Source organism: Coturnix japonica, chromosome 3 (assembly GCF_001577835.2).
Source record: "Coturnix japonica isolate 7356 chromosome 3, Coturnix japonica 2.1, whole genome shotgun sequence".
NCBI lineage: Eukaryota > Metazoa > Chordata > Aves > Galliformes > Phasianidae > Coturnix > Coturnix japonica.
The window spans coordinates 75,363,119-75,389,695 of NC_029518.1; the positions used below are offsets into that span (position 1 = coordinate 75,363,119).

The 26,577-nt window shown below is 38.2% G+C and overlaps 1 protein-coding gene across 2 annotated transcripts in view; it reads right to left on the reverse strand.

Moving 5' to 3' along the window:
- SMAP1 (small ArfGAP 1) overlaps positions 1-26,577 on the reverse strand; it is an 84,451-nt gene that overhangs the window by 30,326 nt on the left and 27,548 nt on the right. The window contains exons 5-6 of one of the 2 annotated variants that reach the window (XM_032443264.1): positions 10,120-10,197; positions 6,506-6,586 (exon numbers count right to left, since the gene is read on the reverse strand). In XM_032443264.1, the coding sequence (XP_032299155.1) occupies positions 6,506-6,586; positions 10,120-10,197 (159 nt within the window). The remainder of the gene's footprint in view (positions 1-6,505; positions 6,587-10,119; positions 10,198-26,577) is intronic. The other variant, XM_015859089.2, reaches the window with a different exon arrangement.

Genomic DNA, 26,577 nt, shown 5'->3' on the forward strand with positions numbered 1-26,577 from the left:
AGCTAAGCACACCTAACAACACCTTTAAAACGAAGACAAATTTAACCAAAGCAACACAAACCCAAGCTTGTTTTCATAGGGTTAAGATTCCATTTATTTAGAATTAATAAAAAACAAACTTGAAAATGATGTTCTGCCACAGAGCGGAGTTGATAGAATCAAGCTGATATAGAGAATGCAGGGAATACTGGACTGGGGAAAAAAACGTGATACCGTTCTTATGGCCTCACTCTTTTTCTGCAACTAAAAAGACAAATATCCTTTTCCCTCCCATCTGACAAATAAGGTTTCCTATTACTTCTACCTGCAATATTTATTTCCTCATGTCTTTGTCTAGAGCTCTAATAGGTAATAAGACCCATGGCAGATTACTTTCATGAGATTAGAGGTTTCAAAGCAACCCCTAAACACAAGGAATCCTTTGTTACCTGCACAAAGAATGAATTACACAGCTTTGGGAAGGAGAATCTCATTTCTTATGCTAATCTGTAGAAGGACATAGGACAAAACCTCAAAAATAATCTGGTCTCTTCCAAAACACAGAAAAGATAGTATTAGAAACATAAAACCAGGCTGCACAGGTCCATAAAACTAAGAGAACAAGTCTGAAATACATCCTTGGTGGAGGTAGAAGGCAGGGAAACAGGCTGTTCTATATTTTAATCACATAGTCCTGAATGCTAAGCTTTAACTCAGATCTACATTCCATTAATTTATATTATAAGGACTAAGTAAGACTACGTATGTAATCACAGTGAAGAATTCTTCTGTTCCTCTGGTAAATACTCAATTATATATTAACATCAAAGTTTCATAACATTTTATGTAAGATTATAAGAAAAAACATTGAACATGAAATCATTCAGGAAAGCAAAATTATGCTTATGGTTTTAGGAGAATGTGCACATGAATTCATGCAACTTAGACCTCATCAATCATAACACAATCAAATATGGAATTACATTACAGATATTCTAAAAGTTGAAATTGTAATTCAGGTCTGTATTTGCTGAGTTGACTTACAGTTTAAAAGTAAACACCTAAGTAAACCGTTTCCAAACCAGTGCTTAAGTATACACCAACATTTTAGCTACTTTTCATTCTTCCAACCAATAGAGACTAATGTTGGTTTTGCCTCACTTGCCCAGACAGGTTGATTTTTGTGGGAGTTTACTTCTCTTTAGGGGCAGAGGGGACAACACAAAGAAACCACAGCAATTTCTTCATCTTTGGTAAATGATGCTATTTTGTCTACAGGAGAGGGAAAAGCTACTAACATAATGTTCCCACTTCTACTTGAGGGGTTTGCTTGTACTTTCTAAAAGGGCAAATAAATTTATGTCAGTACCTCCATAACACTGGCCATCTGGTGCAGGTTGGTAACAACTGGACAGAGTCAGCACATCACTGTTATCACTGAGTTTAAGCTGGCAATTTAGTCCACAGTTTGAGGAAGAAAAGCAGCCTTTGATATACTGCCACTGGAAGATAACCTCTAACTGACCCATTCCTGTCACTTAAATCAACTTTATACATAAACAAGAGCCAGTTTCAAATTCAAGATGCAATATAATAAAACAAATTCAACTTACAGTGTCAAAGAGTACTTCAGTTAATCAAGTTAACTGCTGCACTCCCTTAAAAACATTCATCATCCTGATATGTTCAGAAGAAAAAAATCTTAACTTTGAATGTCAAAATTAGTTTGCAAAAGCACAAATGGTTTGTGAAGACAAAAAACAGCTTGCTCTTTACATCCCGACCATTTAACTTTACCATCCTAATACAATATAATCTGTCTTGGCAGGGCCCATTTAAAAGAAGAAAAAGGAGATGTAGTTTTATGGTAATTACAACCTTCAGTTCGCAATATTTTACAGTGAAACTATCAGAATGAACCATGAAAGTCTTCAACTGATGCAAAGTCCCCAAGGCAAATGCCATAAAAAGCCATACAGTCCTGAATGAAAACACTTACAAAGAATTAAGTGCCCAGGACTTATCTGAATCTTATAATCAGAAATACATGCCAAGTTTACTGAGGATGGTTTCCTAAATCACTTCTGGCTTAATTCTAGATTGCTAGCACATCAGATTTCCTATATTTAACAACTAAAGCTATATATAAAGTTGAATACTGCCACATCTGAACACTTTAGGCACATGATTTTTCTCCACCCTACTTCAGCAAGCAATGCAGAAACAATTGCTCACCTCTCAACTGACATCTAGCAAACCCTGTCAGCAGCGGAGGACAGCAAGATTCGGTCTCACCCTGTTCAAAACTGCCTTCATATACCATATGGTATGGAATACCCCTTCGGCCACTTGAAACAGAATGTGGGTGGCTGACTTCCTCCCAGCTCCTTGGGACCTTCACTGAGAATGGTCTTAGCTCAGTGCTTAGCAAGCAACTGTAAACACTGGTGTACTATCAATGTTGCTTTTCCCCTAGAACCAAAATACAGCATCATACCAGACACACTGAAGAAAATAATTCCATCCCAGATGAAACTAAGACATACGGCGCAGCTTTAATGATCAGATTGCATCTTATCCTTTCCTTTGGTGGAAAACTAGTAGCAGACTGACGGGGTGCACGCTGCACTGTGATTTACCTGAAGTGCTCCTTTGTGCAAAGAGCAGACACTACACAAAAGGAATGAACAGTTTAAGTCTGAATTCCAGAGACTACTGTAAGGCTTTGCTAGCTCCCTTACGCACTAGTGGAATATGTAGGCTACACATTCTTTTGAAAGTTGCCAAATGACTGTAAATTGAGCACATTCAATTTCCTGAGGAGTAAGAGGTCTTTCTCAGTAGAAATACTAGAAATAAATAGGAGTTCAGTGTTTCGCTTTGCCCTTGAATGAAGATCCAGTTCAATCAGCCTCAGCAGAAAAGAAAAACACAGAAAAAAAAAATGTCTGATTTGAGCAAGTTCACCAGCCTCAACTATGAAAAGGACTAATAAGAAAGAAAAACTACTCAGCAGCTGATGAAAGGGTGGGCAGGGTGATGAATCTTAAAAGATGGTTGTTGAAATTTGATCCATTTTTTCTTGCCAAAAATTTAAAAACTTTCACATGCAATCATCAAGGAAATAGATAGGAGGTGGCAGACTGAGAGTAATGCAGCACGTAACTACACTTTTATCCTTATAGTGTTGTCTTACTTATTCTGAGCAGGATCAAGTAGACAGTGAAGGAAAGAAAAAGAGGATGCAAGAATATCTGCAGAATCCAGACCTCACCATGCCAACTGCTCCCAGAATAACCTGTCAAATTCCTGAAGAGAATTCCTTTAGTAGTTCAGGTCTCTTTACTCTTACTAGGCAGTTAATTATTGCATTCTTCAAGAGAATTTGTATATTTCACACAAAATGGGAGATTTTATTTCCCCATTCCTTACAAATGTTAGTTCAAGAGCTATATTCCTCATGCTCCAGTTCTTTGCCCATCCTTATACAGAATGATTACTTCCCTTTAACATTTATCTAAAATCGGGATCTGAATTTATGAAATGAGTGTGTTGGAAAAGTGGCACCCATCTTCTCAGACTACTAATATGACTTGTCAATAGTTACAAGCTTATGAGAACTTCAAGTCACTTGTAATTTCTTATTTATACTACATGAGTCTTCTGTGCTTTAGAGGCTCTAGATCTTAATTACTAGCTTAAAACATGAAGATATGTAATTGAAAATTAAGATAATCTGTTCTTGGAAGGTGTCATCTTCAAGTAAAAAATGCTTGAAGTGTAAACAGATTCACATTCACCCACATTTCATCTTTCAACTTCCTGAAGGGAATTCTATTTTAACTGTTCAATTAAGAGTTTCTCAAGGCATTCAGTTTTTCCAGCCTTTGTGCAGATGACCTTAAATTGTCAATAAACCCCCACAATCTGTAGTTCTGATATCCAAGGAAATAAATTTTGCAGGCTAATTTGCTATAATTTACAGTGTGACTCTGAATCTTGACAGATTACTGTACCAGCCCTATTATAAATATTCAGCCCACAGTAGAAAGTCTAAAACATAAGGTAAAATTCTGGTTTTCTGACATGATATGTTACAATATAATTACGTGCTCGCTGAGCATCTAGTATGCCAATTATTATACTGTTTTCCTGGAAAAATTGAAGCACATTGACACTGAATGCTCAATAGTGTGTACTGGTAGTTGGTTATATTAGGGCAACTCTTACATGTCATCTTGTAATGGTACAAACTACTAGTGAATCAATGGAATCTTCAATACAAATGTCATTATCTAAAGGTTACAAGAAATTTGCTGTACATACGTAGGAACAGGTTTATCAGCTGAGATCCATATTAACTACTGCACAGTACTCCAGGATCAAATTAGTGCTTACATGGTAGGAAAGCTAACTCTGTCTTATCTGACTATTGTCAGCCCATTACCAACATGATAAACATAATAGACCGCTTGAACATGCTTTACAAAGAACCAGAAGCTACAATTAGTAACAGTGAAGTTTCAGTGTTATTCCATAAGATTCCACGAGGTATCAAATAGGAAAACAAACATACATTACAACTTCCAGTAGCTTAGCAAAATCACTATTTTAATTTTACAGAATACTGCAGGATCTGATGTGGAACATCACACTGTTGGCTACTCTCAATAAAACATTATCACTGTAGCTTACCGTCAATCTGTAGCTGACCTTGTTACAATACAAATTGCCCAGTAATTTGTAATTGTAATCACAGAAAGTGGAACAACCCTGAAAACCTGCAAGTATCCTTACTTCTCACTGTTGTGCAGTAGATTTTGCTTGGACCTTGTGGAAATGCTGTTCTGCATCTGAAATTGCTGTCTCCAGCAAGAACTTTCCTGAAAACTGATTCCCATGGAAACTGCCTCAAGGACATGATGATTCTTACTAAAAAGCCCACCAGCATTTAATCCATTAAAATAGACATTTCTGTCGTTTTCACTTATAAAAGCATGCTAGCCAACATAGACTTAAACGATAACCACCTGACACATTCACACACTGTTGGAATAATGCACTTTACTAAACACACGTTATCCTTACAGAATTACACATTTTGCACTGCAAGCATGTAAAATGAAAACACCTTCTTGCTCAATCATTTAACTGGCATTACATTTCAAGTCTAATCAGAGGCATTTCAGATGGGTTTTATCAAGCGTTAGGGTAGCTCCTCAGCTGTAAAGGCACACTGCGGTCCTTTCTACTCACTCAGTGAAGTTCTCTTAGCCATGGGACAAGGCACCCTTGCAATAAAAACTCCTTCCTCCTCCCAGCCAACACTCAACTTCTGGGCTTTACAAACTACAGCAACATGTTTAGCCTATATGACTATATTATACTGTTTTGATCACGACACTTAATTTGGCTGGATGTAAAAGAATTGTGCCCTTGCAAAGCTTCAACAATCAAGAACATTAATATTTATCTTACCACTAACAAACATGCCTTGACCTCCTGCCATATGTATAAGGATATCCTTTTTTCAGTGGGTCACTGAAGCAATCCAAATTATCATCACAATATGTTGGCTTTGTAATTCTAAAACTGCTTTCCAATTCAACACGAAAAAAAAAAAACACCAAAAACCCAAAAACAAACAAACAAAAAACCCTTGTATTGGGGAGGGTTATTTTTTCCCCATCCACACATGCGTATATTTTTGTATCTTTTTATTATGCAAAACAAAGAAAAGTGAAATTTGAAAACTTAACTAGAAATACATCTGCAATCATAAGCCATGAATATTCAATATTTTTCATAATTGTAACTGAACACTACTGAGGAATTAAATGACAGATGGAGACACCAATGTGTTTTGCGGACTATGATGCACATAAGAACATACTTGGATATAAGAACATAATTGGAGTCATATAATTGGTGAGAGGACATCTGTCTCAGAACAAACTACTGTATTTAAAACTTAAATTATCCATTTCACTTCTCTTTAATATTAACTCTACAAGCAATGTAGATCAGTATACATGAAATTTTAAATGTCCCTACGTTGTTAAGCTGCTTGTTATGTTTTAATATAACTACTAAACGAAGCAGCTTAAGCTGGACTGCCTGTCACATTTTGTGACACATTCTAGTTGAATATTCTCAAGTTATCCAGATAGGAGCTATTAATTCAATTCTATAGATTAAACACTTATTTTTTAACATGGATTCATTTAAGAAAGATATCACTAAATGATCATATGGCGCTCAATAAAGCTGAAAACTTTTTATGTAAGAATGGTAATGGTACCTCTTAAAAACCTTCATCATCTGAGAATATTAACAAATCCAAATTCACTGATCTTCAAACTCCTTATGTGTGCTCTTATTCCCATATAAGTTAGACATTTGTGTGGATTATTGGGATTGTGTGTGTGTGTTTAATTCTCCCCACAGCTACGAATCTCATTTTTTAAAATTCTTGAACACAACCAACACTACATTTTTAAATATCTGAAACAGATGATATTCTTACCTTTTCAACTGCCGTTTGTTTTGATGTTTTTTCTGCTTCTCTCTCTCTCTTTTTCTCTTCTTTCTTTTTTTCTTTTTCCTTCTGAGGGGAAAAAAAAAACACAACAAAAAAGAGCATTAGCTAATACTCAGTGTTTGCATTTGCAAACATAGTGAATGTCCAGTCACACAGAAGAAAAATCTCCAGCTAGTCCCTTTTAATTCAGAGCCTATGCGCTTATGCTCCTACCTGCACTGCTTGCAGAAGTGGTTTTGCTCAAATAGTGCTACTAAAAAGATGACATTTTATTTTGAAAATTGAAGAAAATACTATTTTGTCTTCTCAACTGCATTTCTGCTTACAAGCATAAAGAAAAAAATACCAGTGTTGCTTTTTTCCTAAGAAAAGACCTGGAGAGAAAAAGTACCTACAACTGGATACAGAATACAGTTCAGATGAGGCCACATACTCACAAAAATAGCTTACTGAAGTTTATTACTTCCATATCATATGATCTAGCTGCTCTGCACCACCTTCTAAAGTCTTCTCACGACCCATGGGAACTCTGTTTTTGACACTCTCTCTTAATAATCACTAGTATCTCCTTAACAACAGTGAAATCCCACAAAGTACAGAAAGAAACAAGTGTGTCATCTTTGACTAGTATCAAAGATTACCACAAAAGAATTGTTTTCCCTGCATCATCCATTGCTTTCCAAGTCAAACAGAAACCGTCTTGAATTTCTGTGTCAGGAATCACTTCTTGTCTTCCAGTACAATAGTAAGTGGCTATCAAAGGCAGCATAGAATAAGATTCAAAACAAAGGCAGACTATTTTCTACATATGCTGTAACTAAGCTGTGTAATTCCTTGCTGCGGGACATTAAGTTGTTGGGAGTTGACATGAATTGAGGATCAGTCAGACAATTTAATGGAAGAAAGGATAACAACTACTAAGCTTCCAAAAACTAGCATAGTTTAGGTTCTGCTGGATTCAGAAACACGTGGCATCATTAAGATGAGTTACAGAGGGAAGCTGTGAAACCTTCAGCTTTGCAGTTCTGTCATTTAAGTAAAGTGGCAAAGGGTGAACAGCGGATCAAGTGGTGATGGGTAGAAGGAAAGGGGATTTGTGGTATCTGCCATGGAAGGAGTGGAGAGTAAACCACTGTCTGATAACCTCTGTCACTAATACAGTTTCCAACCTGACCAAAGAACTGTAAGTTAATATGTACGTAACTTTCACCTTCTGCAGAGGGTTACCAGTTTTAAAGGCTGACTGAGTAGAGTTAGAAACATAGCACTCTTGCATATAGAACATTGACTTTGGTCATATGAAAGACTTCCTGAGTCACATGACCATAGGTGGACCCAGAAAGGACAGAAGAGATCCCTTTCCTTTGAAAGACTCATAGCCACACTACAGAAGTTGTCCCCCATTTATTAATTCAAAACTACATGGGTCTAACATGACTGAAAAACACTCCTCAAGGCTCCTGCTCATAACATACGTAAGATGGGGTCTTTTCAGACATCAGAACAGGAGCCACTGTCTGCCACTCAGCTTCCACTACCAAGCAGTTACAACAAAGCTGTGGGATGTTAAAAGAGGGAAGAAGAGAATCTGTGCAAGTTCTCACACAAGGTAAAATCAACTGAGGCCTCACAGCAACTGCAGCACCAAGACAAACAGCACCAAGTTGCAGCCATTGATGATACTCTCCTCAATGGAAGGAAGCCATTCCACTCTTACTAAACTAAGATTGCAAATGCACAGCCATGCTTTTCAAATGAAGCTTAGCCCCTCTTTCATTTTCGTATCACCAATTCTAGTATCAACTTGAATTCTAAACACTCCTCGCATGTTTTGAATGTAATCACATATTGTGCACACTTACACTGCTGGAGAACACTTTTTCCAGAAGTTGTTTATCCCTTTCCTCCCTCCCTACTTTCTCAAGTTGAATAATTTAAGTACACTTGATTTCTTCTCCTACAGATATTCTTCTAGGACTTACACAACTATTTGTCTTCCCTCCTACTGGAGAAGGTTGTTCTAAGTGTTACTGCAGTACACTTGCTTCTCAGATACAACACTAAGTCACGAGAATATGTTCAAATGAACACAGAGTTAGAGGTTTTTGCGTATTATCTTCAAGATGTCTCGATTTCCAGATTGACTTTAACATATATGATTGTTAAATATATTTTGCTAGAGAAACCTCACTTCTAGAGGGGGGAAAAATAATCAGGAAATTTAAATTCTTAAATTTAAATACAGCAAACATGCCACAAAAGTGACAAAGTGAAAACAAGAAATGCCTCTGAACAAAGCCCAAACTGGAGTGGAGATGTGAAGACAAACCACTCATCAGTGTTTTTCACCTCACAAATCCTACAAGGATCTTTTTCAATTCCCACAGACTTTATTTTCACTCCTTTTCTGACTTAAAAACCTGTAACTCCTTCATCTTCACACTTCACAAGTTCAATATACAAGCTTTCTGCTTCAGCTCCCTTAGATAAAAATGAATACAGACTAAATAAAAGCACTTCTCAGAAGGTGTATTCATGCCAGAACTTCAAGTGTTTCATTTCTTACAAAATTAGTCAAAAAGCGCTATCAAGACCATCACATGAAATTATACTGCTAACAACTATCATTCGTTTTTCCCCAGAATTGTTTCCAACAGTATGGCATACTAGTTAGACAGCAGAACTTAAAAATTTGAATGCAAAAAGAGAGGACTGTGAAATAAACTGTGAGTTTAACTATAGAGCAGCTGCTGAGATTCCTGCTACATCTACAAAAGCACATCAGATTCACAAAGGCTTGCGGTCTCGGCTATGACGCTAACTCAGATTTTAATTTATGTTTAATATAGTTGGACAAAATCTATAACATCTGGCCACATTTTCTATATCTAGAAGAAAAAAGATCTATGTTGAGATCATAACTTTTCACAGGCTGCATACAATCTCCACTTAAAGTGTTCATACAGAAGAACCTGATACTGAACATTTGCATTTTGAAGCATCCCATTCTTATTCCACATTGTAACATCTACTGAAAGTTCATGTAAATGATACCTCATCCTCTTCTTGTTTGCGAAAATTTTCAAAGGCCTTTCTAAACATTAAATGTAATTTTAGTTCACATACACATGCCTTGGCTAGAAAGGATATTGTAACAGTAAGAGTTAAAAGAAACGCAAGAATTAATTTAGTGACACTTATCTCCAAGGAGACTGAAGTAAGTGGAATAATACTGATGATTCTGAAACAAGTAACGTAGAAAAGATGTCAAAAATTATGCCTGAAGAGAAAGGCCAAAGTCACTCATGCCCACTAATTTGGAATGAAGAATTGTTTCCACATAGCTCTGGAACACCAACTAAACCAAAGGGTAACCAACATTTCAACATGTAAACGTTAGCACATCACTCACACATGTTTTGTCCCACTGTATAAGTTCCTTTGTACCCAGTCAGGGAAGCGAGGGGGAGAATGCCTGAATGATTATTAAGAGTTTTAATTCTCCAGCAACTCTATGGAATTACCCTATAGCAATACAAACATCTGTGCAAAGCAGCAGATTAGATAATTAACAAAAAAGTTACACCAGAAAGATATACCTCTGCTTTGCTCTTCTCAGCAGCAGCCTGGAGAGAAGGAGAGGATGCCAAAGGTTGAGCAGTATCAGAAGAGGATATCTGTGCAAAACAGGAAAGAAATGAGAAGGAAAATAAGCAAGGAAAGTTGGGAAAATGGTGGAGAGGGGCAGAGACAGCTAAGGTATAATTTTTGTTCTGAGTAATTTTTGGAGTACTGGGGAAAAAAAACCAACACAGAAAAAGCAAAAGGAGAAGACAAAAGTATTTGCATTTATCTGCATGAATTCTAAAGGAACTCCATCAAGCAAGAACGTGGGACCTACAACAGAATTCTCTAGAACAGTATACAAGTAAATGAACCTGGACAAATTCATATCACAGATCTAAGAAAGACAATTCAGCTTCATTCGTTTTTCCCTTTTCCCTGTGTGACTGCTGAAATATTAATGTCCTGAAGCACACAGTCATACTGTCCTCATAGGAGGGTGAGAGAAGATAGCCTTTGTTCTTTTCCACTGCAACAGTATTTTTAGTAAAAACAATGCAAAATAACTCAGAGTTATACATTAACTGAAGTCCTAATTAGCTGCTCCTTTAAGATCATTCCAAAGGAGTGAGGAGCTTAGAGTTTATGAAGCATATAGATAAAGCAGCATCCAAGAGGCAGAACTTCTAGTCAGATCTTCTAGTCAGGGGAAGCTTCTCTTCTACGAACAAGTACATAAAATCACAGAACCGCAGAATTACTCAGGTTGGAAAAGACCATAAAGATCATCAAGTCCAACCATGACCCAACCATACTAACAAAACTAACAACTCTCTGCTAAGTCATGTCCCTGAGCACCACATCCAAATGGTTTTTAAGCACATCCAGGGATAATGACCTCCCTGGGCAGCCTATTCCAGTGCTAAACAACCCTTTCTGTAAAGAACTGTTTCCTGATTTCCAACCTAAACCTCCCCTGGCAGAACTTGAGGCCATTTCCCCTCATTCTGTCACCTGTCACCAGTGAGATCAGCCTCGCTCTCGCTGTAAGCACCTTTCAGATATTGGAAGAGATCAACAAGGTCTCCCCTCAGCCTCCTTTTCCCCAGACTTAATAGACTCAGTTCCCTCAGTCCCTCCTCATAGGGCATATTCTTTTGTTGCCCTTCTCTGGACCTGCTCCAGCACCTCAGTGTCCTTTCTGTACTGAGGTGCCCAAAACTGAACACAGTATTTAAGGTGAGGCCTCACCAGTACCGAGTACCGGGTCAGGATGACTTCCCTAGTCCAGCTCACCACATCATTTGTGATACAAGCCATGATGCCATTGGTCTTCTTGGCCACCTGGGCACACTGCTGGCTCATATTCAGCCAACTGTCCATCAGCACACCAAGGTCCCTTTCCATCAGGCAGCTTTCCAGTCACTCCTCTCCAAGCCTGTAGGGTTGCCTGAGGTTGTTGTGACCAAAACGCACTGCTGTTATCACTTACAGAATTATCCAAAATGTGAAACTGATCTGGTTCGCTCAGGAAAATGGGATTTCTCTAGATGCTTTTCCATACATCTGTCTATCCTGTTTCTTTACGCATAGTCAGTCACTTTGATGGAAACATTATCTTTCTGTTATTCTCTCTACAAAAGTACAACTGAATTACTTTCAACAAACATGCAGTAGATCCTCAGAGCTATAAAGTTGACACTTCTACACTGTCTTGTATCATCTCTACTATCTACGATGAAAACTTATAAGTAAGGGAGGCTATTGCAGAGCAGGTCATTATGTTGGATCAAAATAGCCAATTCAGATGACATGTTTTTACTGTAGTTAAAGAAAAATAGATACAGAAAAAGCCTACCTCACGTCCCAGATTTCCAATCCTACAAGTACGACAGGTGAATATTCATAAAGCATATATAACATATTTTTTTCCACAAACTCAGTAACTACACATGGCCTGGTTTTTAAAATAGAGTTAACCCACAGAAATATGGAACAGATTCCTCATTTTTAAATTTGCTGTATTTAAATCCTCAGGTTATACGAAGAGTTCTAGATAGAACAGCTGCAAGAAAGCTGTTTCTTGTGCCATAGCACTCAGGTGCTGCAGGGATCCTGTTTATTCTGATTACACCACACTATAAATGAATAGAGATGTCAGGGAACCAGGAGGGCTGTGCTCTGACAGTAATGCCTATTTTATTAGGTTGGCCCACAATGTTGGAGGTGGATGTTGGTGGTATGGCAGTAGAGGTTGAACCTTCCCACCTTTTTTCAAGTCTATGTTGCTGCTGTGTGACAGACGACAGCAGAGGGGCAGTCTGACAACATGGCACCTGACATGGAAGTGTGTATGAAGGAAAGGTGCATCACTGAATTTCTTCATGTGCAGAAAGTGGCACCCATTGACTTTCACTGATGCTTGCTGAATGTTGATAGAGACGAAACAGTGGATGTGAGCACAGTGAGGCCATACGTGGTGCATTTCAGCAACACTGACAGGGATATGAAAGACAAGCCATATTCTGGACAGCCATGGAGATTTTTGAGTGCTGCATGTGGGCTTTTGTTCATCGCAGGCAAAAATACACACATAATGTGGTGACTATACTGAAAATCAACATTCTGTGACTGAGAATTCTTTTTGTCAAGTACTGTTACTGTGCTCTTCATATCTTTGTTGTAATTTCTACGGACATTACTTTCAGAGTGATTTGAGTATATATATATATATATGTATATAGATAGATATAGATAGATATAGATATATAGATACATCTATGTACACACACACTAAACAATGAGTTCTAATAACATGCTTCTTATCAAAATCCGAATTAAACTCAAATGAGTGAAACTGTGATTGTGGAACATCTTAGGTGTGCCTTGTAAGGATAAAGTAGGATTTTTCCCCTTGTAACATTTTTTTGTATTCTTCAGATGTAACAGAATTTAAGTCTGACAGTTCTAGCAGGTGATCAGCAGGTAACAGCTGCTCACCACACAGAACTAGAAAAGCAGAATTTCATCTGGGGGCTGGAATGAAATTAGCACTAGAGATGTTTGCATCACATTTCCATGCTTCTATGCTTCTATAGTAGTCCTTCTCAATCTGCATATCATCCTTAATTTATGAGGGAGTATCCAATCTGGGATATGGCAACTGTATAAAAGCCTGAAATTACTGTAGCTTCGCAAATCAAAAGAGAAACAGTACACAAGCTGTAAGCAGATAGGCAGGGAAAAGCAGTTGCAGTCTGAACAGGATGTATAAGGTGAGAAAAATACAAATAGTGTTTGAAGATGTACAGCAGAACTGCATTCACTTCAGGCTAAACTTCAGCACTTTAACACACGTCTGAAATATGTAAGTATTCAACTAAGCAGAAGTACAAAAGGTGCATGACTGAATATAATCTCTAAGAGAAGAGGCATTACAACATATAAAGAACTGATAACACTTATATAATGAAAGTAATGGCAGGAGTTTGAGCTGCTGAACAGTTTTATCATCACTGCATCGTGTTAAATTTGTTATCTTCTCTGCTGTACCAGATAAGGACATCTGAATGGAAAAAAATCCAATCAAGTTAAATTGAGTGGCTGGATAAAGCTAAGCATAAAACAGGATTAAAGACCGACTGATACAGTCCATTGTGGAGCTGATCAGGCTACCAGAGAAAGCTGGAGTATTACTTGCCACTGGGGATGTGTCTCAGGGACAGCTGCCCAGCATCCGGCTCCCAGCTGGTACTAAGCAAGGTAGCTCCTGAACTCAAAGCAGTCCAGTTAGCCAGGGATGCAGAGAAGCCTTATGAAGAAGCACGGCAAACTAGCTAGAGTGAAGTCCCAGTAGTACCAGCTCTTATGGCCCTTGTCCACACTCATGTGTTTCCTTGTGTCAGGTCTACATACCAGAACTGCACCAGACACAACTAAAAACTGTAATACTACTGCAATGTCAGTTTTGTTTATGTGTTTTTAATTACCCTGGGATTATGGATGTTGACTGGAATAACATACAGCATTTTTTCAGGTTCTAATATGGTCCTCAAGCACAAAGAGAAACTTCAGATCACCCAGAACTTGGTTCTCAGTTTCCAAAATGCTCATTCTTAATTCAAATTAACCCACATGCTATATTTTAGCAAATCACTGAAGTCACTTGATGCTCTTAGATTTCAATAAACACCACAGGTTGTATTTTCCATCCAGCTGTCCCCCAACTATTACTCTGAAAGGTTGTGGCCTGTTCTTCTTTTCAAAGGGGAATACACTTTACAGATATGATGTATAGCAGAAACCTCACTAATGATCTTTAATAGCATAAATCATCCTTAAAGCAGTTCCAACACTATTCTGATGACTTAGCTGCAAAAAGACAGAGCGATCATTCAGAGTAAGCACTAATAGCTTCTCCATGCCATCATCATCGTGCCACTGTTGAGACAGACCCAGCCCCTATAGGTCACACCAGGCAGAAGAAACAAAATACTGATAAGGAACAGTTGCTGACAAACTGTGTGTTGCTGTCCTATAGTAGTGGTTAATCTTTGTTTTTAAAATTATAACCACGATAAGGTAGCTCATAAAGCTGTCCCAGTTCGTTGGCAAGCTAATGAATCTCATTTGACTAACAAATGGCAATTGAGAAAGCATATGCTCAGTGACCTACTTCTATGTCTGCAATAATACCATTTGGTAGGCAGCAGTGGTAGCACCGAGGTTGAAGCTAATTCCCAGACCCAGCCACTTGGGACAGGTACACACACCCAGTCCCAAAACACACTGCATTCCATACTGGAGAGCCTGCCTTTCATGAACTGAAAGCCACAAATGCACCTTAAGTGTTTATAGCTGATCACTGCTCAGGATCGTCAACTAAGGTTTTCAATAATAAATTTAAAACCTTTTAAGTAGACTGAGGTCATTGAAAAGGAACACTACGTAATCCTCTCTCAAAGCAATACACATGTTTTCCATTCAGTATTTATCAGCCTGTCTTGACACTGACTTGTTTCTCTAAGACTGACCAGAAGCATCAGGAAGGAAGATCAGCTCCATTCCTCAGAGCAAGTTTAAGGATCTGAAAATACTGCTGACCACAAACAGGCATCCCATCTTCTGGGCAGCAAAAACAACCTGCTTCGCAAAACTGCTATTCCATAGACAATACTTTTGTTGCTACTTCTCTGATCTTCCAGTCCTTAAACTCCAAAAAGAAAGTTATTTGAAAATACAGACTAGTACTGACACCAGTTATGAAGTCTGAAGAGTGAACGGCAGGAGAAGTAAAAAGTATCTTTATATTTGTTTAATTTAGATCTAACAGAAAAAAGACATTTGCACAAGTAGATGACAGGAGTGAGATCTGTCACCAAGGCTATTAAAGACTAATGATCCAAACCTCTCCCACTTGTGACCACATGTATAAAAGTGCAAATCTATCTAGATTTCTATACCAAAAAAAGCAAGTGGTTTCCAGCCATTTTCCCGAATTCAAATCAAGAAGCACAACATGATATACTCTGGCAACATATGCTAGCACAGTGCTCTGGAGTGCGGTGAACAAAAGCTAATTACTGGCACCTTAAAGCACACAACAAAACCAATGGCAACCCCTACAGCCAGCCGCACATGCTGCTAAGAATAAAGCTGATGTGTTTGTGTGCATTAAATATGTACTACTGTGAACAGACAACAATCATCTGAATACTTCATTTAGTTTTTAATCAAAGAATAGTTGGGACTTTTGATTGAGAAGTGAATTCAGAGCAGGCTAAAAGAGGAAATGCAGTACAGAGTTCTTTAAGTCTCTGTATTTATACTGTAAAGATTATAAATTTTCAATCAAGTCTGAGACCAAAAAAACTTGCAGTCATTTAATTTTAGCAATTCTTTGTTTTAGGAAAGCTGATATAGCAAAAATGACTATTTTGCCCAATGAAACTCAATGCAGACTTCAAAAGTATTAATATTCAGTGAAGAACAATAGGATACACACATTACATAAGACTTCATTTTCACAGATCATCTATAAAAGACTTGGTACATAAAATAGAAAAGAATGGATTTTTCAAGTTTGCGATGTTTTTCCAATTCTCTGGCCTCTTTACTGGGAGATCACAGAATGACCACGGTAGGGAAAGTTCTCCAAGATCATCTAATCCAACCATCCATCCACCACCAGTATTTTCCCACTAAACCATGTTAGCTCTCTGCAGTGATGCTATCCAGATACACGCTATTTTACTAGTGAATGTAGGAGCACCAAGACATGCATTATTTGCCTGATGCATTCTATTCACAAGATACTATTTCAGAGAAAAGTAAGGTTGAAAGAAATACTAAATGAAGCTATCAGAGAACGTACACAAAAACAAATGATTTTACTGTAGTTAGTTTTTTAATAACATATTTGATAGAAGGCAACAATCACAGAATCACCAAGGTTGGAAAAGCCTTCTGAGATTATCTAGTCCAACAGTCTACCTATCACTAGCAGTGCACACTAAACCATCACCCTAAGTATCAAGTTCACACATTTTTTGAGCACCTCCAGGAAAAAAAGACTCCACCACTTCTCTGGTGGTGGAGACTTCAGACTGTTACAGTGCCCAACCACTCTTTTGGAAAACAAGCTTTTCCTAATATCCAACCTGAACCTCCATGGCACAACTTGAGGCCATTCCCTTATGTCCCATTGCTAGTTAACTAGAAGAAGCAGCAGACTCCCACCTCACCACAATGTCCTTCCAGGTAGATCACGCAAATACTAATGGATGTTATGGTCAATGTATTAGAAGTTTTCATTAATTTTTAGTTTTTCTAAAACCTTGCTCTTGATATAATGCATTTTGCTACCTAGCCTTTTATTAAAGAGTTCAAGCTGAAGCTTTAGAAACCTGCATAAAGCTTCCATTAAATATGAAATTTACAGTGCTATTATTCAAAAGATTCAAGAGATTAAAAATGAGTGCATTATGAAACCAGGTCAATATATTCAGGAAGTCAGGAGCTGAACCAAATACAAAGGTGCCCTCGAGTGGCCAATTTAAACGCACACAATATACAGGGAAATGATCTAAATCAAGAGGTCTACTCCATACTCATTTGATAGGTTTTAAGTTCAGGTACTAGATATGCTATTCATTGTCTTTATTACGCTGCATCTCCAATGCATACTGACAAAATTAAATTAGTATTTTACTTTAAAGCAGTATCAATTACAGAATTGTAATAAATGCATGTACACACAACCAACTGCTTATCACTTTTAAAGGTCTACTCTTGAAATACTGAAAGCAGGATACGAATGCTAATGCACTATTACCAGCGCTTATGTCTGAATATCTGCAGTTCATTAACTTAACTGGTTAGGCTTTTTAGTTAGTAAAACACTGATATTCAGTGCTCTGACTGCTGGGCAAACACTACAGAAAAAAGATGCAGGGACCCACATTCAACGAGACACTGCAGCAGCTGGCTTTTCCCAGTACTATTGTGCAGTTGGCATTCTGAATGTGCTCATCCTTCCTCTATTCTTTTTCAGGTGCTCATGTCTCATTTCAGGAGTTGAAGTTGGCACAAAACCTAACTGTAGTTCTGTATAGGTGCACAGAATCACCAAGGCTGGAAAAGACCTAAAAGATCATCCAGTCCAACCATCCACCCGTCACAAGTAGTTCTCACTAAGCCATGTCCCTCAACACAGCGTCCAAATGTTCCTTGAACACCTCCAGGGTTGGTGACTCCACCACCTCCCTGGGCAGCCCATTCCACTGCCCGACTACTCCTCCAGAGAAGTAGTATTTCCTAAAACCCAGCCTAAATCTCCCCTGCCGCAGCTTGAAGTCATTCCCTCTGGTCCTATCACCATTTACACAAGAAAAGAGGCTGACCCCCAGCTCACTACAACCTTCTTTCAGGTAGTTATAAAGGGCAATAAGGTCTCCCCTGAGCCTCCTCTTCTCCAGACTGAACAACCAAGCTGAGCATCAATCAGTACTCCCAGATCCACTTCCTCTATAGTCATCCAGCCACTCCACCCCAAGCCTGTAGTGATGCCTGAGGTTGTTGAGACCAAAGTGCAGGACCCACCATTTGGTCTTGTTGAACCTCATCCCGTTGGCTTCAGCCAAGCTCTCCAGCCTGTCCATTTCCCTCTGTAGGGCCTCGCTATCTCCAGATAGATTGATGCTTCCAGCCAACTTGGTGCCATCTGCAACTTACTGAGGGTGCGCTCAATGCCCTCATCCAGATCATCAATAAAGATACTGAAGAGGACGGGCCCCAGCACCAACCCCTGGGAAACAACACTCATGACCAGTCACTAGTTGGATTTAGCTCCATTCACTCCCATGCTCTGGAATTGCAGAAGTATAGACATGTATAACATTTTCATTGAGTAGACACACAATGAATACTCTGGGAGATCTTTTTCAACAGCACTTGATTTTGATGCTACATTTATTTTCCAACTCTAATGGCACCCATACTTATTGCTGCCTACTCTTTTGGCTGTTACTCAGCTTCTCCTTTAGACTTCCACATCTTGGGATGCTACAGAGAATCACCATGGCTTAATTAAAGGCTGACACTGGATAAACAGATGCTTTTAATCTCTTACTCAAGTGTTCTCTATTTCCCCTGTCCAACCTAACAGATGTTTTCTATCTGCATTTGTTCCAGGGAAAACTGTCTTTAATAGAGCTTCCCAACATTTCAGAACACCTTTCTTCTCCAAAGTGGCAACTCCTGCTCCACTGCATACCAGGATAACATATCATTTTCACAATTGACTCTGAACTGGTAATCATCAGTATGGATTTCAGCTTTGGCAGAATTTTTGCCTGCACTGATACAGTAACTTGTAGCCAGGTCAGTCCACTCATGTTTACTCCTCACGGGAAGTACTTGCTTCCTTATGAAAAATAAGGGGAAAATAAGACCCTGCTTCTTATATCAAATTAATTACTTAACTGCTTTGCCCACTGCTGGGCAAATTCCAAGTTGAAGGCATGCCAGCAGCAGTATATTCAGCTGTTGATTCTGGGGCCAAGTCTGCTTAATTGCTTCACTGATGACTTGCACAGAGGGACACTTCATCACATCAAGTATGAAGATGATGCAAAATCAGGAAGAGGAGTAGATGCAGCACATGGGCATGCTGCCATTCAAAGCAACACTGGCAGGACAGCCCAACAGGAGCCACATGGAATTCAGAAGGGAGCACCTGCATCTGGGGAAGAAAAACTTCATCCATCAGTCCAGGCTGGGGGTCAACTGGCTAGAAAGAAGCTCTGCAAAAGAGAACCCAAAGGTCCTGGAGGACAAGCTGGATGTGTGTCAGTAACATGTCCAGTTCTGGGTTCCCCAGCATGAGACAGACATGGGCTGGCAGGAACAAGTCCAACAAAAGAATTCTAAAACAATTAAGGGATTGAAGCATCGTTCAGGCATGGAGAGGCTTAGTGAGTTAAGACTGTTTAGTGTGGAGGAGAGAAAGCTAAAGTAGGAGAAGGAAAGGAATAGGGAGGAAAAAAAATTCTCATGTATAAGTACCTGGTAGCACTGAACTAGGAAGACTGAAGCAAACTGCTGCCTGCGGTATTCAGGTATTTAGTAAAAGGACCAAGAAACACTGATCAAATTGATTCAGAGGAAATTCCACTGAACTATAAACTTGGTAAGTGCTCCAATACTCAACAGCCCTTACAAGTTGCCATGAGAAGTTGTGGAGTCTCTACCCCTAGAGATTCTCAAAACTCCCGTGAACACAGCTCTTAGTAGACTGTTCTAGCTGACCTGCTTTGAGCAGGTTGGATCATCTCTAAGGGTTCCTCCTAGCTATCTTGTGATTCTTAATTTAACTAATTCCACCAGCATGATCACACAAATAATTTTATCCCACTTTCACTATCCTTGCTCTCAAATCACAGTTCTTGCATGGCGTTATTTCACTACCTTTTAATGCTCATCTTTATTAATGTATTTCAAATATATTTATTACTTGAGTCAATTATTTTTTCCACAGACCACTTAGGAAAAGCACTAAGGTTATTGAATTATTGGGAAAGGTGTTTGGTTTGGTTTCTAAGCCTCCAGTAACATCTCTCCAAGACGATGACTGAATGTTACTCAATGCTAGTTACTGTATAGCTGCTTTTAATCCATGCTATCATACCTGAATTTTTACATCTTAAATTGCCCACATGGCACATTTTACCCAACACAGTTGCTGCACTAATCTCCTTTAAAGCAACTTTCTGGAAAACGTGTCATTGCAATCTTTAAATTCACATCACATTTTATCCAGTTGCCTGTCTAATTTCAACCCTCTTCAATTATACATAGTGTTTTAAAGCACGGAAAATGTAGATCCATTATTCTTTGCTTTCCATGAACTTAAAGAGTTTCATAGAGCTTCTGCTTCATACATAATTCACACTTTTTCTTAAATATAGCAATTTTGTTTATTATTCTCTGACTACCATCAGTGCATGATAATATATTCACACTACATGTAGTGGAATAGTTGGTGCCAGATCATTATTTCTGAGGCTGAAAGTACCTAGAATGAGCTTGAGTTGATTCACTATCCACTGTGAGAAATGCAGTTTCCATATCCATTCTGAGAAGCTGTGTTGTTTTTAATTAAAAAAAAAAAAAGATTGCAGATTGCTTGTGAGAATTCCTACATGATTTATCTTTAGATACAATGGACAGCTACCTCACTACTTCTTTCCTGTATAACAAGTATGACATAAGGGTCACTGTTGTTGGTTGTTTTAACAGCTAAGTGAGGGTACTATTTTTTTTTTTTAACTTTTAAAGTTAGATAATATGGTGGCTTCAAACTTGATTTCCTAAAGCTCTGTGAAACTTAAGTCATTTCTCTCAGCAACTGCACCTAAAGGCATGGCCTTATCAACAACTTGCCCTCTACCTTATCAGTTATATGCATTTGATTACAAGTATTTGGAACTCAATACAGACATAATCAGTCAAAATGAATACTTCTTTCAGAAAAACCTTTAAACTTCGTTTTACAGATGCAGAACATTGTTTGCCTTCTTTCAAGAGTGAACAAAGGGAGAAGTCGAACCAAGTCACCCTTTGAGCACTTCACCTTTCCATGTATAGTCACAGCATTGAATTATTTTAACAAACACATACATATATCAGGCAAACAACTCTTGTCCCAGCACAAAAATATAACACACGTACTTTCATCAGATATTTACTAAGCCAAGAGCTTTGACCTTCCATAATGCTTTTCCTCAACAAGAAGTAAATTCCACCCATTGTTACCAACTCAGATGTCATTCCAGATACTGGTGACAAACACATTAAAGTCTTGACAGAAGTTAGATAAAAACATCAAGAGAAGTAGCTTTAGCATCAGCAAGACTGTTTCCTTGAGAAAGATTATACTTGTATTCCTACACAACTAGACACTGTCTTCACATTAGCTACGCAGATTATGCTTATTTGTTTCTGAGGATACAAATACAAAGGAGAAATAATGCAGTCTAACTTTACAAGTTTAGTAACTACAGTTACTAGCACTCTAAGACTAATCTTCAAACTTCTTCCATACTAGAAAGCGATCTCTGAAAGCAATCTCCTAATTTTCAGTTCTGAATTCAAGTACTTTGTCTTCAGATTGGTCAGAGAATCAAGAGAAAGAAATAAGGCCAAAATGTGCACTTGTCAGATAAATGCTTTGTCTTGATAGTCACAATAGTAAGATAATGCTTTAAGTGCACCCTCTTTCTCAGGGTAAAACAGCTGGGAAGTATTGGTAATGGTTGGACTGGATGATCTTCTAGGTCTTTTCCAACCTTGATAATTCTGTGATTCTGTGATTTGCTGTAATATTCTAAATAGATTACAGAAAAACACACTCGTCCTGTTTTCAAACTAAGCTGTACATCATCTCTTTTCAGTATCATACAAATGTTTTAAAAGAATCAAAACTTGTGATAGCTCAGCTAAAAAAAAACCACACATTAGTTTTAAATAAATTAGGATATTTTTCCACATTAAGTTCTACTAATGAACTGCATACATTCCATTTTCAAGTCATTATACATCTCATACATCAGCTGATAGTGGTAGAAAGTCTATGGTAAAGATGGTTTCTGCAATAAAGGTAACAAAAAAGGGAAAGAGAACCTGAACTAAAAGGCAAGAATAGCTTGATTTGCCATAGCTTCAACAATGAAAATATCACTAGAAGAAATAAATTTAAAAAATAAAAAATGCCCTTGCACAACAAGCATGCAGGTTGTGATAACTACAGTTTTCAGCTGGAATTCCTATCAACTTTCTTCTGGCTCCGCATCACTGCACATATCTACGGCTTTCTTGAAAGTAGTATGACAAAGTAAGAGAAAAAGTTATCCAGAGAAATAAAAACATATGCCAGACAAAAACAGAAAGAAAAGAAACAAAAGAACTGCTGCAATTGTAATAAGGTCTGGTGAGAGGAAAAGTAGAAAAAACCCTAAAATTTGAGGGTGTTAAAGCAGCCATCTGCTTAGCCCATCCAGTATTTTACCACCTGGGACTCCCCTCTCTATACCCAGCTTTAGAACTATGCATGCCTTCTCTTCTGAAAGCAGTAGCTTCTTTAAGACAGCTTAGCCTCCTAAAAATAATGAGTTTCATATCTTATCTCAGAATATGTCTCATGTCTCTGATTAAACTTTCATTTGCTCTGCTTATATTTAGTGTAACAATTCTATTAAGTCCTTCAAGTTATTTATTTAAACATCCAGGTTCAGATTCTTGGAGAAAAGGTGTCTGGGGAGCTGCAGGCCATGCTGCTTGAAAAGCACTTCAGGAGAAAACAAGCAACAAAAATTTTAATGGAAACCCAAAGCAAACAACAGATTTACTAAGCAAGAGTTTTTACAACCCAAATTGCAAGAGGAAGAACTGCTCTGCATGCTTTAGCACTCAGTTTCTTGCATAGTTGTACACAAAAGCAACACATGAATACAAGAAGATTTGCCTATGGTTAGAAGTGAAACTCAGGAGTGTGCCTGAAGTGAAATGATATTCCTGAACAGCTTCGTATTAGCACCCACGTGAAGTTTTAACATACACAATTACCTGGTATCTCTGACACATGGTGTCTGTAGTTGTGATTACAGAAGTCACGGAAGCTCTAAGCTGTAAGTCAAACACCGCAGAATACTGCACAGCAAGATGTTTGTGCTACTGTACCTTAGAAGCATCATGATCATAGAGACCCTTAATCCTTTCATTTTGTGGATTTTGTTTTAATAGATTCTATGCTATACTTTTTTTTCACAGCTTACATATTACTATTAAAAAAATAAGAAGAGGGCTTGGCAGAAAATAGATTTTAGGAGGACAATATTATGCTGGGTGTATTTCAAATCAGTTGACTTGATGCTGCTCTCAAGATCATTATTCAGTATGAAAAAATACCCACTGTTAGCAATACTAAGTCACACGTAATTTTCATAGCACGAAGATAACATACACTCCCACGTAACACACCACTTCACATTCTTAATTGTAATACTCCTCAATTCTTTTCGAATTCAGGCATCCATAAAAAAGCATACTGAGCACTAAGTCCTGCATGTTTCAAAACTGCATCATATCAAAGCAAAACAGGAAGGTAACTGGACAAATTGGGAGACTTGGCTTAAGCAGTTGCTTGGGAGTAGTTTTGACAGATCAAAGTCTCACCACATTAGGACTGCAAACTACTTTCTGAGAAATGAGCATTTGTCTTTTATACCAGTGCATCTCTTACTGATGTTTTAAGAGAATTATGATAGGCACTGGCCTAAGAAATACTACTTCTGTCACAGGCTACACTGCTTAAGTGGAATGCACTTTGATAATAAGCATACATTTTCCTAAACATAATAAATACCAGATAGCTGTCTGTAAAGTCATAGCCATTAATCAGAGGCCTATTGTTGTATGTAACTACTTACAGATTATTACAACTGTATGATATTTGCAGAAGTTATAAGCTTCCATTCTTTGGGCTGGCTAAAAGATAACTGCTTCTGCAAGTAAAAAACATGTCTGCCCTAAAGGGCTTTCTTGAGGATTACATTTCCCTAAACTATATCTTTACTTAAAGAAAAAAAAGATGCTTCTGCTTATCAAGCTTGATATAAATAGGCTGTCTGACACTTACAGAAGTTACAGCCTCATTCTGTGGCTGTTGGTCACCCCCTGCTGACCTAAAATCTGAAAATAACAACTGCAATGTTAGATGTTTTTTCTAAATCTTTTTCTCCTTGTATTACAGTATAATGAAGCAGCAAAGGTTCAAACTTCTGAATTGTCAGAATGTTTCAAGTTTAAATGTTAAAAAAAATAAAATGAAAGGCTCTCATAAAACACCCACATCACCTCATCCCTGAAGTTATCAGACTGATTTTAAATGTATTTCTCTCAAGATTTTTTTTTTTTTCCTGGCATTTCTTTCCCCCTGCGTATTTGAAAGCCCTACTGGGCTGGACAATGGATAACTCTGTGATCACAATAAGGGCCTCTCAAAACTAAATTCAGCATTACAGCAGAGTTGTCAGAAAAGATAACTCATCTAATCAGCATTTTCATACAAGAATCCTGAGCATCACAGAATCAAGAACTGAACTTGACATATACGCTCCTGACTCCAACAGGCAGAATACATTAACACAGACATGGCACTGCGAGACAAACCTGAAAAGCTTATGATCTTGTCAAAATCAATCCATGAAAAACAGCATATGGCACTGAACACGTTTTATTAAAATGTGCAACTTCTATGCAACTTGAAAGCTGTTATCGCAAGCACCTCAAACAGTAAGACCAGATTTGGGAACACCACCCTTGAAGTTTTCAGTACCACTTCAGCAAAACTACTGGATGTGGGTTAGATATTAGGAGAAAGTTCTTCACACGGAGGGTGGTGACACACTGGAACAAGTTACCCAAGGAGGTTGTGGATGCCCCATCCCTGGAGGCATTCAAAGCCAGGCTGAATGTGGCTCTGGGCAGCCTGGTCTGGCAGCTGGTGCTTGCCAACACATAGCAAGGAGTTTGAAACTCAATGATCTTTGAGGTTCTTTTCAACCCATGCCATTCTATGACTATATGATTAAGGAAAGCAATCCTGAGGTCTAGCGAGCCTGCTTTTGCACATGTTTTACTTGTTCATATAAACGACAGCACATACATATAGATAGATATACATACACAGAATCACAGGGGTTGGAAGGGACCTCTAGAGATCATAAAATCCAATCCCCCTGCTAAGACAGGTTCCCTACAGTAGGTTGCATGGGAAGGTGTCCAGGTAACTCTTGAATACCCCCAGAAAAGGAGACTCCACAATCTCTCTGGGCAGACTGTTCCAATGTCTCATCATCCCTCACAGTGAAAGGGTTTTTCTTCACCATTCAGCTGGAACTTATGCTCCAGCTTGTGTCCACTGAGCCCTGTTCTGTCACTTTGCTTCTTCTCTACCTTATATATCCAGAAGAAAAGAAGCATATTGGACATGCCAAAAGAATACCCATCTCCACCTTTTCTCCCTCTTTCCTGTCAATCCAAGGTTCGCTCAAAAGATAACCACAGAACACCAGAGAAATACAAGTGCACGAGAGCTGGGCTGAGAGCCAAGGAGAGTCAATGAAAACAAGTAGCAGGTTGGGAGGCAAGCACCACACTTGTGTGAATTTGCAGGGCTCATCTATTAAGTATTTCATAATCAGATTGTATTCCTCTATCAGACTAATTATGCGATTTACTAAAGTCAATGAAAGAAAAGCCTAGGCAGGATGAAATAAAACACTGCCCCCTACTCAGCAGTAACATTCATCTCTCCAGCTTGTCTGGATTCTATTCTTAATGCTATGACAAATAAACCATTTATATTAGTCTGCTGTACAGTAAGCAAAATCTGATTACTCGTTCAAATATACTAAAGCAGAAGTAGATTGTCACACTAAACAGCTAGGCTCACTGTTTAAGATGACCTTGCAAGTCTTTTAAGTACGTATAATTTTAAATGATTTGTTCCCATTTTCTACTTCAGAATCAAAAACCATAGTTTAAATGAAGTAACCTTACCTCTGCTTCAACAGAGCTTAATTAAATTAACTTTTCTAGTTTGCAGGCTGTTCTAAACCTTCTCAAATAAAAATAGCCTTCAAAGACCCACTTCCTCAAATGGCAAAGGTAGGATAAATATCCAGTATCTTCTCCCATCCTGATACTCATTCTCTAACGAAGATCACTAATAAGTTTTGTGTTAGGCCATACTTCAATAACGCGGACGTATAAGAGTTTAAGCATACATATATTTATATAAAAATTAAGAAGTATGAACTAGATTGTTTATGTACCCCATAAACAACTGTATAAATGAAAACAAAACTGTTAGACTCCAAACTTCATTAAAACCATCTTGAGTGGGATCACACAGCACATGCAGGACAACCACA